General features: G+C 31.1%; 2 protein-coding genes across 3 annotated transcripts; one reads left to right on the top strand and one right to left on the bottom strand.

The window, feature by feature from the left end:
* Positions 1 to 431: 431 nt before the first annotated feature.
* BTBD9 (BTB (POZ) domain containing 9) lies at positions 432 to 11946 on the bottom strand. 2 transcript variants are annotated; one of them, XM_072534046.1, is made up of 9 exons: positions 11617 to 11946; positions 11374 to 11547; positions 11179 to 11314; positions 10358 to 10614; positions 9192 to 9453; positions 8760 to 8979; positions 6786 to 7177; positions 6441 to 6655; positions 432 to 4828 (listed from the first exon to the last, which is right to left on the bottom strand). In XM_072534046.1, exons 2-9 carry the CDS (start codon positions 11545 to 11547, stop codon positions 4652 to 4654), a joined length of 1833 nt encoding a protein of 610 aa, XP_072390147.1. In that variant the 5' UTR covers positions 11617 to 11946; the 3' UTR covers positions 432 to 4651. The 2 variants fall into 2 exon arrangements, with proteins under 2 accessions (XP_072390147.1, XP_072390148.1); XM_072534047.1 differs by having other exon boundaries at positions 8760 to 8976; positions 11617 to 11943.
* Positions 11947 to 12037: 91 nt separating this feature from the next.
* Positions 12038 to 14712, top strand: LOC140443021 (uncharacterized). The gene is made up of 4 exons (XM_072534048.1): positions 12038 to 12198; positions 12252 to 12560; positions 12782 to 13003; positions 13353 to 14712. The coding sequence occupies exons 1-4, from the start codon at positions 12139 to 12141 to the stop codon at positions 13737 to 13739; spliced, it is 978 nt and encodes a 325-aa protein (XP_072390149.1). The 5' UTR covers positions 12038 to 12138; the 3' UTR covers positions 13740 to 14712.
* Positions 14713 to 15432: the final 720 nt, after the last annotated feature.

Raw genomic sequence — 15432 nt, forward strand, 5'->3', positions numbered from 1 at the left:
ACAGAATTTTGGTAAATCGATGATTTCCGTTCAATACGAGGGGGGTTTTAAGGGGCAGCTGGGGGTAGGAGTAGAAAACTTTTTGAGGTTCCATATATGACATTCTCAACTAAACTCAGCTTGTTCGTCTCGTTTTTAGAGATTAAATCTCTGAAGACTGGACTACAATGCGTTTGGCCTTTGGCTGTGTAAGATATATCATTCTTTATATGTAAGCCACATATAAACGCCTCAACCGTTTTAATGCTCTAGGTTTCAGAGGCAAGGTGGAATGTTAGATTCACATCAAATCAATCTTAGTTGTGTTTGTTTTATCCGTATTTTTCCATATTTTGGTAAGGTTAGACCTCTAAATACCAATTTCATCTAAATTTGTAGGTTATGTTAGTATTAGTACATATTAGGTTAGGAGGACTATGGAAAAAAAATACTAAAATAAATGTATCTTTATTTAAAAAAAAGGGCCCGAAAAATGTATATACTAACCACTAATTATACAACGAAATTTGACTTCCATTTTTGCCATTTGCAAACGGAGTCACAACAAATCACAAATTACAACGTATTGCTAAGGCATCCAAAGCCGAAACATCTTTAATAATAATAATAAAAAGCAGGAAAATACCACAGTAGAATGGATTGTTCACGAATTTATAACATTTTTAGCAACCGATTGGTCGGGTTTTGATAATTTTTGTGCGTGGATAGTTTCAAAAATATTTGAAAAAACTTTTAAATAATTATACTATAAGATAATAAACTTCTAACACTACTTTTTTTATGGAATTTCTATAGTATTATTGAGAATAAATCGAGAAAACCACAATTTTAATTGATAATACGTTATATTCGATTTCCACACATAACAATTTCTGAGGTGAAAATCTTATTTCCAATTAAAATTGTAGATTATTCACATTAAATAAAATAGACAATAAATATTATATGCAGTTTAACAATAGATAGCCTTTTATGGATTTATATATCTTTGTCTTTTGTTTAAAGCTTGTTTTATATCCAAATTAAAACATAATATCAATTACTGATAGCTGTCAGTCTATTCACAACTTGAAAATTTGGTCAACCTGTCAAAACTGTCTATTTTATGTCAGAAAACTGTTAGTTGAAGTAATATAATATGAGAGATAATTACATTTTGCAATGCAGTATTTCTGCACACAGTTATTATAAATATTTTTGCATAACTATCCACAAATTCTGACGTTTTTTTTGAATATTAAAATAGATATTGGATCTTTAATCGTATATCACAGAAGGAATTTAAGAAGATCGATTCGAGTATTTCAACACGTAACAAAATATACAAATAATACGGAAATATTTTCCCGTTACACGTTTCTCGTTCTCGAACAAGAAATGAATCTCTACAATTGTCAACGTGACAAACAACTAGTGACAACAATAATTTAAAGTTTTATTTGATGAATAGTATATTTTTAACAAATTATATTACTGGTATACTTTTAGAGTAAGTACCGTTTTGAGGGTCGGATACTGATCACCACGTTCGAAATTTGGTGTGTGTGCGTTCAAAAATGATAGTGACTGTAGAAAATGTTCTACATATTATTCGGTTTTTTGTGCTTAAAACGTGAAAGCTGCAGGTACTTATCGTGAAATCAATGAAATTATCAGAAAAAACATAATAAGCGATAAATGTTACATAAATGAGTTATAGGTTTTAAAAGTAACCACGCTGCAGTGATTGTTTAATAAGGAAAGACTTTTATTACAAAACGATACCTACTTTAAACAAATACCTGAAAATAAATAAAAAATACAACTGTTCCGTACTTAATGTCTTCAATTTGTTAAAAATATTCGTAAGATACTACAAAAATCATAAGTCACAAAAGAGGCACCAGATAGACATTTCCAAACAAAACCATAAACATATTAAACACCGTAAGACACTTTCATTTAAAATTTGTTGTTTTATTTCATAGAAAAATTTCGGATTTTCGTTGAACTAAGAGTAGCTTTCGACACAGTAAGGAAGAATGTCATACATATCATTTAGGAGAGGTTGGGACAGGTTGTTGCACTGGTAGAACTGATACAGATAATCAATAGATTGGATAGAATATTAAACTACACGCAGGACTGAAAAATGTAGCAACAACTTCAACTTGGACATGACTAAGTAAAATAAATAGTGAAACAATGACCAAAAACGGAAGAATAACTTGTAAACCCAGAAGTAGAAATAAAATCGAAGATTCTCTATACATTCTATATACTGTGTGATACAAAATACATAAAACACAGTTAATTTATGTCTTTGAGCACAAAACAATCAACGATATTAAATAAAATGTAGAATTTTTAAAAGTTTTAGTTTAATAAATGACACCAACGGTCATGGGCGCCGCTAGAGTTATTTTCAGAGGGGTGCATCTGCTTTCAGGGCAGTGCATTTGCATCTACACATACTATTAACCAATATAAAATATAGAACTATTCATGTATAACCCTCTTGCACCCCGCTGCCGGCGCTGACGCCAACGATATTTTGGGATATAAAAAAATGAAACTGAGCATATTCAAATTTACTATAAACAAGGTATTTACGGGCAAATTATACTGATAAATACTACAATATGATAACTGCTCTACAAAAATGGACTTAAGTAATTTATTTCGCAAAAAAATTTAATAATGAAGTTAAAAAATCTGTTTTACTTAAGTTTTAATGTAAATTAAGATCCACGGAACAAAAATGGATTATTTAGAGGTACATTATGTTGATAAATGCTTGAACATGATGACTGCCCTACAAAAAGCAACTGTACCACCTTTTAGTTAAAATCCATACCTTTATTTAACATAATATAACCTCAAAATATTTATATTTTTTGAAATGACCCAAGACGAGCATAGATTATATCTATAAACATAACAAATCGACCTTAGCACATTTACTAGCAAAAAAAAAAGAGAATTAAGTCGAAAAAACAGTTTGAGATCATATTAATATCCCCTAGAAGACTAACATAACCCTAAAATATTGATATACACTCGAACTTATTAGAAACGAGTTATTAGGAGCAATTTCTGTTGATAAATGCTAGAATGTGATTGCTGTGAAACAAAAAACGACTTCAGTGCATTCTTTCGCAAAACATAGAATGAATTAAAAAAAACTGTTCTAATTAAATTTTACTTTAAATTAATATCCACAGAAGAACAATATAAACTTGGTTGATATATATTTAAAATTATTATAAAATCTAGTTTAAAAAAAGTTTTTTTAGTTTTAAATTAAATTAATGTCCATAGAACACTAACAATAACCTTAAAATGTTGATATGCACTTAAAATTTATAAGAAGAGCGTTATTTGGAAGAAAGATATGCTGATGAATGCTAAAATGTGATGACTGCTAAACATAAATCAACCTCTGTACTTTTTTTATCATAACATTTATTAATAAAGCCAAAAAACTGTTTTAACGAAATTTTTCCTGTAAATTAATATCCACAGAACCAGAAAATAACCAAAATATAACCTTAAAAGACTGATATAGTTTTAAAATTATTATAAAATCAAGTCGAAAAAGTTTTTTCAAGTTTTAAATTAAATTAATATGCATGGAAGACTCACATAACCTTAAAATGTTGATATACACTTAAATTTATAAGAATAGAGTTATTGGGGAGGAAATTATGCTGATAAATGCTAAAATGTGATGGCTGCTAAACATAAATCGACTTCAGTACTTTCTTTCGCAAAAAAAAAGAATAAAGTGGGAAAAACTGTTTTCTTCATGAAATTTTACTGTAAATTAATATCCACAGAGCCAAAATGAAAATTTATCCTTAAATTAATAAACGGTTATTTAGGGGCAGATTCCCCCATTGTGACAAAGAACGCTGACACAAAGTAGTCCCTGAATTTTTTTCTAATTTTTAATCGACCACGTGACCTTCTCATTGGTCATTCAGGTCACGTGGTCGATAGACCTGACAAATTAGAAAGGGATGTAGGGAATGTTTTGCGACAGTTTTCTCCGTTGAAACTGCGACTGGGGGAACGCGGCTGTATTTTAGAATTCAGTCTATTTGTATTATATGTCTATTATCTAAAATATGATGAATATTTGGGACGACTTTGCACTTTATTACACAAAGAATTTTGGAATATCGTTGATAAAAACTGTTTTACCGAAGATATATTTTAAATTAATATGCTTAGAGACAAACATAACCTCAAAATATTGATATTATTTAATTATATTAAAAACGAATTGTTTAGGAACAGACTTTGTTGACGAATGCTTGCATATAACGACTGCTATTCAAAAATAAGACTTTAGCACTTTCATTCGCAAAAAAAAAGAATAAAGTTGAAATCATTATGTCTTATTGGACTTATTAACATGTTAATGCTGGTGTGTAAGAAAACTGTCTATATTTTACTCACCTAATGTGACTTAATAACTTTTGTGCACTTAACTGTACATAGCTTTTGATATTAATACCAAAATTAAAGAAAAAACTCTTGCTGATGATTTCCAAGATGTTGAAAGTACAACCTAACAAGAAAAATAACTAACGGCCCTCTCTACGCAGAGCCAAAATCCTACCCTAAATTTATACATATTTACTAATTACTTCTATTATTGTAAATTTTATTGCAATGCGTTATCTACATCATCCGTGGGCATTTCTTCGGCTTCCGTAGCTGTTTCGGGCGCTTGAGCGCCGGCTTCTTGAACGCACGTCTCTTTCAATCTCTTCTGTTTCGGAGTGGTCGCCGGCTCTACGTCTTCCATCGATGGACACTCGAAATGAACGCAATGGAATACCTAAAATGACGTAAAATAACTCTAAGATTGTAATATGCAGAAAATTCCTTAAAAATTATCTAATATACAAGTATACAAATTTTCTAGTACGCCCCTGGGCCAAGTATAAAATATTGTCGAGTCTTCGTGTTTATATTCTAAATTCCAGTTACTACTATGACGTTAAATATGGTTAGATTTATTTGTATGCGTTATTTTTGAGATTTTAGCTGCGAATTATTCAAGGTTATTTTATGATATAATTTGAAGCATGTTTGACAAGAATTTTGGGTTGCTTCGTTGCGAGAAGGGCTTAGAGGAAAACGGTAGTAGCTGGTACACAGATTGAGGGTCGAGAGAATTCAAGTTTTAGGTTTGAAAAGATGGGCGATTGAAGCAGTCGTGTTTAATTGGGTCGGTCAAGAAATCGGCAAATTTGTCGAAGAACAAGTGTCACTTCAGATCAGAGTAATCACTGTTTTTTTTTTTTGTTTGTAAGCCGTCTCTCATATGAGATATTTGTAAGACGGCGATTACAACAAATTTGAAAGATATCCACATGTTCCAGTTTCCTGTTTTTTAAGCATCCCAGTCTGAAGTTTGTATCCAGTGCCGCCCATTTCAACCTCAATCCTCAATGTCCCAAGAAGCGTTTCAGTGGGATGTAGTTTTTTGTTCCAGTGGCAGAAATTTTAGTAGTTCCAGTTCCATCTCAGAAATGTAAAAAGTAAAGAAATTTTAGTGAAATCAAGGTAACTCTTTTGTAATTATGAAAAAATCAATAAATTTTGACATAAATGAATCCATAGCCACGGTTAAGTGAATTTTTTTTATTATTGAAAATAAATAAAAAACCATAAGAGTAATGAATAAATATTAATAAAAATGCCATATTAATTAATATGGGAACTTATAAAAACATGCAGAGTATAATTTATTTATGGTAATCGACTTAAACTGCAAATTCCATAGGTGGGCCAACTATGGGAAGGGAATAGATATGGGAAGAGGCTCGTATACTGAGAAAACGCTCATTTATACGAGGGTATTGTGAAAAGTTCATGACCCAAAAGTAAAAAATTCCGTTTAAACGAGGAAACGCTCATTTATGCGGAGGTATTGTGATAAGTTCATATGTGATGCGTAAAAGTATTCGAATGTTCTTCCATTGTAGGTCATTCGAAACGAACGCAATGGAATACCTAAAACGATGAACAATAATCTAAAAGTGCAAATGCTCATTTATGCGATAAGTTCATGGACTAATACTGAAAAAAACGCGCATTTATACGAGGGTATTGTAAAAAGTTTGTGGCCTAAAAAATTCCGTTTATACGAGCAAACGCTCATTTATACGGGGTTATTGTGATAAGTTCATTGCCTATAAGTATTCGAATGTTCTTCCATCGAAGGACATTCGAAATGAACGCAATGGAATACCTAAAACGATGAACAATAATCTAAAAGTACAAACGCTCATTTATGCGACAAGTTCATGGTCTAATACTAAAAAAACGCTGTGTAAATGTGTTTTTCCTCTAATGTAATTAATAGACAACTTGATTAATAAGATATATAAATATATATCTTATATATATATAAGATATATTAATAATATCTAAAAATGTCTTACCTCGTTTGCTGTATTGTGAGTACCGACGATTCTGATAAATACCACCGGTCTCGGTGAAAAGCGAATAACCTGCCACGATTTACAGCTTTCTCTAGTGTTATCGACCACCATTTCCCACTCCCAAATGTTTATAGATGATTCGATGTAGTAGCTGTAGCTTCTATCGTCACAGTCCCAAAGTAGGAGACGAAGACTTGATATGATGTAAGGCTGGCCTAAACACAAATGATAATATATATGTAATACCTTAATAAATAACTATAAATCCAGTACTCTGGATCTTCGGATGGCAAGAATTACTGGATTATTCATTCTATAAAACCGGCAAATTTGTTTGTTACTCACCCAATTGGATAAGAATGGCTCCAGATCCCAACTGATGGCATGTATACCCAGAATCCCAGTCGTAACGTTTCGTATCACCGTTCAGAAGAGTATTCCTGGAACGACTAACTCCCTCGATGACCACGGCGTTTTTGTCCAGCGTTGCCACGTTGTAATCCGGACAAATAATGTCGTTCACCATCTTTGGAAGTTTTAATTTGAACATCGCTTCCAAAGACACCAGATGGAACACTTTGTTGACGGTATTGTGCGTGCCCACTATTCTGATATATTGGACGACTCTGTTTTCGAAATAGAGATTTTGCCAGGAACGGCAACTGTACTGACTATAGTCGATCACTCGGACCCAATCCTTTTGTTCCATGGATACCTCAATGTAGTATGAATAGGACCTGCGGTAGGTATTAATTAGTGAATAAATGACCAACACGCTTTATACGAGGAGGATTGATAAGCAGTTAGCCTATACTGGTTCCGTGGTTTAATAAAATATTGTTTCACCATAGCAATGCAGAATAACTTACTAGAAATGTCAGTGTCAAGTTTCAAATGAAAAAGTCAAGAAGGAATCTCGCAATAAAAGTTGGGAAAAATGACAGAAATGTCAAAATTTTGGTAAATTTAGATAATTTTTTATGGTAAACAAGTCAAATGGTCGCGAATAATCAAGAAAGGCTAAAAATAAGGGATGCAAAGCAATTATCAAATATTACAAACTGATTGTCGAAGACAAGGTTTACAAAATAAGCAACGAAGAAGAAAACTGAAGAAAATTACAAGAATAACTCACTTTAAGCCTAAAAAATTACCGATAAATTCTAGTCAGAAATAAATCACCCGGAATAGATAATCTCCAGCCGAAACTAGGTAAAAATGGTGGCTCTCTAGTAATCATAACATTGGAAATATGCACCATGTACAAGAAATATTTCTTCCAATATTTTAATAACAGAGGTATTACGCTTCTAGCGTATCAAATATTCTCCTCTATACTACGCCACCGTAAGGCGATAGATATAAAAGACTAGAGACAAATTCTTGAGGACCAACATTAAATTGTAAATCCAAAACGATCATGAATGCTTTTAGGAAGAATTTTTCAAAAAATTTAAGCTCTGAGTAACTTTTTCAACGTTGAAATCATCCAATAGACATCATTCAGTCCCGATTTGGCACCATGTAATGCATTGAAAACACATCCAATACATAACTACCATTAAGCCATGTTTTGGCAACATGTGATTCATTAAGAACATAGTTCACACCAAAATTGTTTATTTAAATGCGTATTGATCTGCACAGCTAATATTTACAAAAACAATAAATCCATTTCAAATGAGCATCTAACGTGTATTTAATCTAGATATTTTATCTTTTAACTATTTCTAAAATAAAACAAACTTGGTCATTAAATTTAACTTATTGGTTACATTAAACATTTTCAATTAACTTTCTAATCTAATTTAAACATAAGTCTCATTACAAAATCATATTTGTTTATCTATATTTTTCATTGTAAATCATAACATTAAAAGCAGTTTGTAATTCTCATAAATTTTTAAGTTATACAACATGATGGATTATTTAGAAAAATAGGCAACACTGTACGGCTGTGAGAGCATGAAATCCTTTGGAAAAGAGTTTGGAAATGTTTTAAAATTATTTTTTTTAACCTTCTGCTTGAATTATTTTATTAAAATTATTTTAAATACCGGCGATATTTTATATAACAAGGACACTGATTTAAATCAACAATTTTAATTTGCCACCAAATATTTATAATTTTGAGTTGCTAGAAACCTTATCATTTCTTTCTTCCTTGCTATATACATAAATGAGAGCTATGCACTAGCTGGCCTCAATAGATTAACACTCTATGTAAAATGAGAAATCGAATGGCAGAAGATATTTATGACATTGACATAAATGAAAAGAACATTGGACAATCCATCCTCCCAACTATTTCAAACTTACCTCAGATCTCTGTCCCACAACAACATCCTAATGTGGTTTATAATGGAAGGCTGACCCAATTTGACAATGATTCCATGATCGCCGGGTCCGTTTATAGCGTGTCTCGTGTAGCCTCTTTCCATATCATACGAATAGTGATCACTGTCCAGCAAATACTCCATCAGCTCTCCAGATACTACTTTTGAACCGAGTCTAGGGCAGGCTACATTTTCGTAAACTACTGAAAAAAATTGTGTATGCCTAAATTTCAAATATGTAATAGTAAAAGTAATAATACAGACAATTAGGAAGCCTAGAATGAGTTGGAGGCTAGGAATCAAAGGCGAGATGAGATAAAGCAACTTAGAGAAAGGAGAATATTCTAAACCAACATACAATAATAATAACAATAAAATTAATAAGAAGCAAACATTTGAGACATATTTTACTCACCCAACTGTCCTCTGTGCGGTAAACTGCTCAATCTAATATTGGTCCTTTCAGCAATAGCATCTAATAGAGCGTCTGGCTTGACCAAATCAGCAGGTCTGACCACCGATAGAAGATCGGCAACGCTCATTAACGGCAATCTGACACATTTCATGACTAAATCATCCTTGTCTTCGTTTGCTTTGCACCAATTGCAAACGCCTCGGAATATTTCGACTTCTGGAGCGAAAAAGGAGTCTCTTTGAAGGAGTTCTACTAGAGATGCCTAAGAATAAAGTTTTATATAGTTTAAGTTTGAGACAGTGAGTATAAATTTGTTTTTATTATGTTCTAAATCTACTCAGAAATGAAATAATAAAGTGATGACATGCCTGGGATGAACATAATTCAAACAATCTAATATTAGCATGAAACATCTAGGGGAAAAATATAGAGCCGTCAGTGATCACATGATTTCACACGATAGGATGGTATATGAGGCTAGACAGTCCTCTTTTCTCATTTGCCTTAAATTTTCGAAAAGGAAAAGTAATTTTGTCTGTGTTTGGCTGCTTGTTTCTGCATCTTGACAATTTTTTGCCAGACTAACCAAGTATTTCGTCTAATTGGCATCAAAACAGTCTAATAGGCTGCACGAAAGATGCCAATAATTGTTGTACCCTTTTTTTAAATATTACATGTGAATCTCAAAAAAATAGTCTTGTTAGCTTTCCAACATCAAGTAGTTTTTGGCTTCTTTGGTGGGCTTTCGCCGTTTTCTTTTCCATCCTTCATCTCTGATGTGTAGAAATGGACCACGAATAATTAACAACCATATATCAGTAAAAAATGAAAGGCTCTCTCCCTTCTTTTCTTCAATGTTTAGTATTGAGATATATTAGACCATAGAAGCAGTTTGCATACATAATTTGTGTTAGGACTCTTCCTCAATACAATACGAAGTGTAACAATATAATTTTTTTCTAGCTAAAACTAGCTAGAAACAGATATAATTGGATAAATAATTCCATATGATCACTGCTTTTGAAAATTCAATCCTGGTATTGTTAATTGCATGAAAAACAGAACAAAATAATAAAATGACTCCTAACTATAGAAAATTATACTAATTGTACATTTTCTGCAACAAAATATCAATTTTGAAATGAAAAAACGCATTATAACCTTACCTGTGAAAGCTGTATGAAATATTCCTGAGTTAGGATTTCTGAGGCATGCATGTCTAAAAAATTGTGACACACTTTGACCAAGTTATCTAGCCCATACAGATGAGCAGCATCTAAAATGGCACATACGTTATTTAAAGCAAGCAACTGCCTCAGAATATCCGATATGGCAGTTTCTAAGTCTTGAAATCCATACTGGTGTGCCAAACCTAATGTATCTAGGATGACATCTTCCTCTAAGGTAGTTAGGAACATATGGCCTAAAATATATTAATTCAAAGTATTGAGTTGTCGCTGACACAACATAACTGAACCATACAAAAATTGTAATTTAGAATTTGGGGTCTTAGTGATAATAGACAGTGGTGGTAATGATTTTTCTTGCCTATGTGCTTGTTTTAATTCAAATAAGAGCACATTTTTTAACATTCCTAATATCTTTAGGCCCATAAACTTTTTATGACATCCTAAACTGGCTTGAAATTTATGAAAATTACATATATTGTAATTTATCTATATATCAGATAATTTGCAATCTTTATAAGCAAATATTTGGTCCGTAAATGATTGATTATATCTAAATTTCGCATGGTAATTTCAGAAACATAAAGTGAAAATTTCAGTTTGAATTTTCTGTAATTTATGGAAATGGTGAAAATCCGACAACACTGTAACGAGGAACTATGAGTTGCCTACATTTGGCGTAGCTCATCCTGCTCATCTACTTAAATGAAACTAAACCCACAAAAAATATTTTATACATTATTTTAAAGCAAAAATTTGCAGTCTCCTTAAAAATAATAACCACAATACATCTATTTTACCTGTGTAAATGTATTTAAGGAGAACCTTAAAAGCCTTTAATGGAGCATCTGGTAATAAAATCTCATTCTGGGTTGACTCCTTCATACCTCCATATAGAAGAGCTCTAAAATAGTCACTTCGTGCAGCTAAAATTACCTGAAACATGTATTGTATTGAAATATAAATGTAATAAAGTAACTAGGACATAATTTTACCTTATGAGCATTTAATTTCTGCCCCTCAACTACAAGAGTAACATCAGAATGTTCCTGATTTAAACATAAGGCAGCCAAATTCTCAGACAGTTGAGATAAATGCTCAATATCACCTGTACGTACACAAGGCTTTTGGCTTGTGTTTTGTAAATATTGGTGACTTCCACTACTCATCTATAAACAGAAAATTTTAATGTTAATTTTTATTAAATATATATCTTATTATCTACTTATATAACTTACAGTGATTTGTGATTTATTATAAGACAAGTTAAAAATTCTTGGTTTAATTCATTGAAACTTTAAACTGCATCAATCTGCACATTTATATTTCTACTAGCAATTTTGGCATTGCACAGTTAATTTGGTGGATACAATGATAATGGCGAATGTCAACAAAGTCAACAAACTTTCCATACGATACTGACGTGAAGTTTAACCATTTAGACACGAAGTGAAAGGCACTATTCATTGAATTATTTTTCTGGTCCTAAACAAAAATTATATATTATTTTTTTATGGCTAATACCTTTGTTTCAAAATTAAGTGCTAGATACGCTTTAAAAAATACAACAATATATGACATGAGTATGAGTGATATATAAACTGTTTATTTAATTTTATGTTTCATTTTTATATTTCCCTCCCTCTAAAGATGTTCTTCTTCTTTTATTTATATATATGTCAGACATTGTTTTGACAATTGAATTTCGGAAATGATTTTATAAGAAAACTAAATTAAAATAGAATTTACAAAACTTTGATATGGAAAAGGAAACAGACATCGAGTCAAAATATCAAAGACTTGCTGCTGAATATTCCAAGGTACGTAACGAAAAAAATATATTAAATCCAACTCAACCTAACTAAACTTTTAGATACGATCTCAAGCAACTGTTCTCAAAAAAGCCGTCTTAGATGAACAAGCGAAGACAGCAGGGCTTCAAGATCAAGTCAGAAATCACGAACAAACCGTCAGGAAACGCGATCAAGAAATCGAAAGCCTTACTTTTCGAAATGATCAGTTAACAAAAAGAATTGTGGTCCTTCAGCAAGAGCTGCAAACTAGTAATAGTGGCAAGAAAAATAAGAACAAAACAACCGAAAGTATACCTAACGTTGATATCAGCGTATTAAATGACGAATTGCAGAAGAAAATTCTCGAAAATGCTCAATTATTCAACTCTGTAAGTGCAATGATCTACCAGATGTTATGAATATACAACAATATGTACGCCCCTCAATTATTTTTGTTTGCCAAAAGCTACAGCGGATTTAGACCGTCTATAACTTTAATGCTCAATAACTTTTTAATATATACTCTTAGAAACAGTTAGTGTATTGAAAAATATTTTCATTTTTTTTTTATTTAATGCCCTAGGAATGCTTCATCTATCTGTATTTTTAGATAGCTGAGAAAGATTCCGAAATATTAGAATGTAGAGAAAAACTAAAGAATTTAGATGAACTAATCACAAATCTCCAAACAGAATTAACTAATAAAGAAAAACTACATAATCAAGATGAAGAAAAGTATAGAAAACAATTGCAGGAGTTAGAGAAAAATGTTAGAAAATTATCTCTTCACAATGCTGAAAACAAAAGGTCTTCAGATAGCTCTGAAGAGAGTGTAAGTATTTTCCTTGCATTTGTTAATTTTTTTCTTATCAAAATATATTTTTTTTGTTCAATAGAAGACTTGGGAAGGTTGCTCTTAATAATTTGGGTATATAATAGTAACTAATTTTTATTTTTTAAGAATTTTATATAACAAAAAATTGGCTGTGTTGACTTTGATCATCATTTTTCTAATTTCTTTAAGTTGTCTATCTTGTTTCACAAAGTTTACATTTGTATATTCTTTGACTACAACCTTTTAGCATTTTGCTTTTTTTCTTTAATGAATATATCAGTAGGACATTTATATATTTCTAGTTAAGTGAGTTTTACTGTTGTGTAATAATGCTGATTTTTTTCAGGCTAAACACTGGCAAAGTGAAGCAGAAAGGTGGAAAGCAGAATGTGAATTATTAAAATCAAAGCCACAATCCAGTGACAAACTCACAAATTTCTTTGAGTCCCAAATAAGTGAAATTTTAGAGTCAAATGCCCTTCTCAAATCCGAAACCCAAACAGTATGGGCAGAAAATTTAGCATTAACAGCTAGGTTAGAAAATGTGACATTGGAACATAAAAAGCTCAAAAGTAGCTTAGAAAGTAGTTACGAGGAGTTGATGACCACAAATAACAACTACAAAACTCAATTGGATGCTATGACTGAACATCTAGCAGCCCAAAATGAGAAAATTACCAAACAGTGTGATGAGATACAGTTTTTGAAACATAAATTGTCATCAAAAAAATAAACGGGGCTGTTTTAAATCAATTAGGGCTGTGATACAAAAACAAAGAAAATGTTTTTAATAGCACTGGTCAACACAAATTTTGATGCGAGAGATATTTGCTTGTTTTCTACTAATTTAGATGTACTGAATCCAAAAACAATCATCAGAATTACTCTATTATATTATCTACAGAAATGTAGCAAAAAAAGGGAGTTAGCCTAGATTATTTTGTGGTATCAACACATTTACATTATTTTAACGCAGTTGCTTTTTTCTTGCATCAAAATTAAAGCAATGTTGGGCTGTGTAATAGATATCACTAAAATAGGTTAGTATGGAATCCAATCAGCCCAGACGACCTAAGGTCAAAAAGACAACAGTTTTTATAGCAAATACTACAAATAAGAAACATTCGGTGTGTTATTTAGTAATATTAATGTCAAAAAGGGTTATTTCATCCATTTCAGTTAAACTTTATTAAAAAAAGGTACTTTGATCACTGATAAGGTTCATATAATAGTTCTTATTAATCAATTATGAAATTCCACCTGAGGAAACAGACGAAAGTTAAAAAAACTTGTTAAAATAGTGAATTTGTATCAGTTTTTGCTGGCCCTTTTTAAATGTCGATACCTATGAGAATTTTTATTATCCACAAATTTTAGTATTTGTTATGAAAATAAATATCATTTTTCATATTTCTGCATCAGAGATGGGAATGTAAAAAACATATTTTGTGTTTTCTTAATAGAAATTGCTTAATCTTTTTAAATAACTATATTTTAACCATGAAATCTCTTTAGATTTATTGTTTCACCTAAATATAAATCGAAGCAATATATTATTATTCAACAAAAATATTTTTTAAGTTAAAAATGCAGTATGCAAAATATTGTGTATCTCAATATCATTCCTTTATATGTATTTATACATTGTATTAAAATATTATATATATATACGTAAATTTTATCCGAAAAATATTTATATTTTAAGTCATTGTAATGAATTAAATGATTTTAAAACTAACTGTTTTCTTTTATGTGTACAGATTGCTTTACCATGAATGGCATTTCTCTCAAACCAGTGAGGTAATAATTTTAAGCACAAGGGAATCTTTCTTCTTTCCCATTGCCTTAAGGGAACCTTTATCTGCTCTGATGTGGACAATTTTCAAATGAAATTGTCATACATGTGAGTCATGATCATATTCTTCCATTAGATAAAATTCAAAAAAATATTGAAACTGGTAACACTGTAACGAATAATTGTAGGTTGCCTAATTTTGGTGCAACTGTCATATAAAATAAATTGGTCGATAAGATCCTACAAATACAGCCAAACAAATAAGACATCTAAAAATGTATTAAAACACAAAAAGTGTGTTGAATATATCACAGGACATTGAAAGTTGGTAAACAAGAAGAAAATGAGACAAAAAAGAGGAAATGAAAGCTTATTAATTAAAAGAAAGTTATGGAATGTTTATTTGTTTTCAATGTTTTTTTTTGTTAATAGCAGAATTTGTGACTAAATAAATTCAGTAAATGAAGATATTGTTATTAGAATCATGTTCAAATAGTAGTTCCATATTACTCACATCCACTGGGCGAATTTATTACACTTTTACCGACTTCACGGTCAAAATTACACCAATAGCGATATAAATTAATCAGACACCATATTCACTCTATTTCACTGAGAGCCTGGAATGAGG

Source organism: Diabrotica undecimpunctata, chromosome 6 (assembly GCF_040954645.1).
Source record: "Diabrotica undecimpunctata isolate CICGRU chromosome 6, icDiaUnde3, whole genome shotgun sequence".
NCBI classification, from domain to species: Eukaryota; Metazoa; Arthropoda; class Insecta; order Coleoptera; family Chrysomelidae; genus Diabrotica; species Diabrotica undecimpunctata.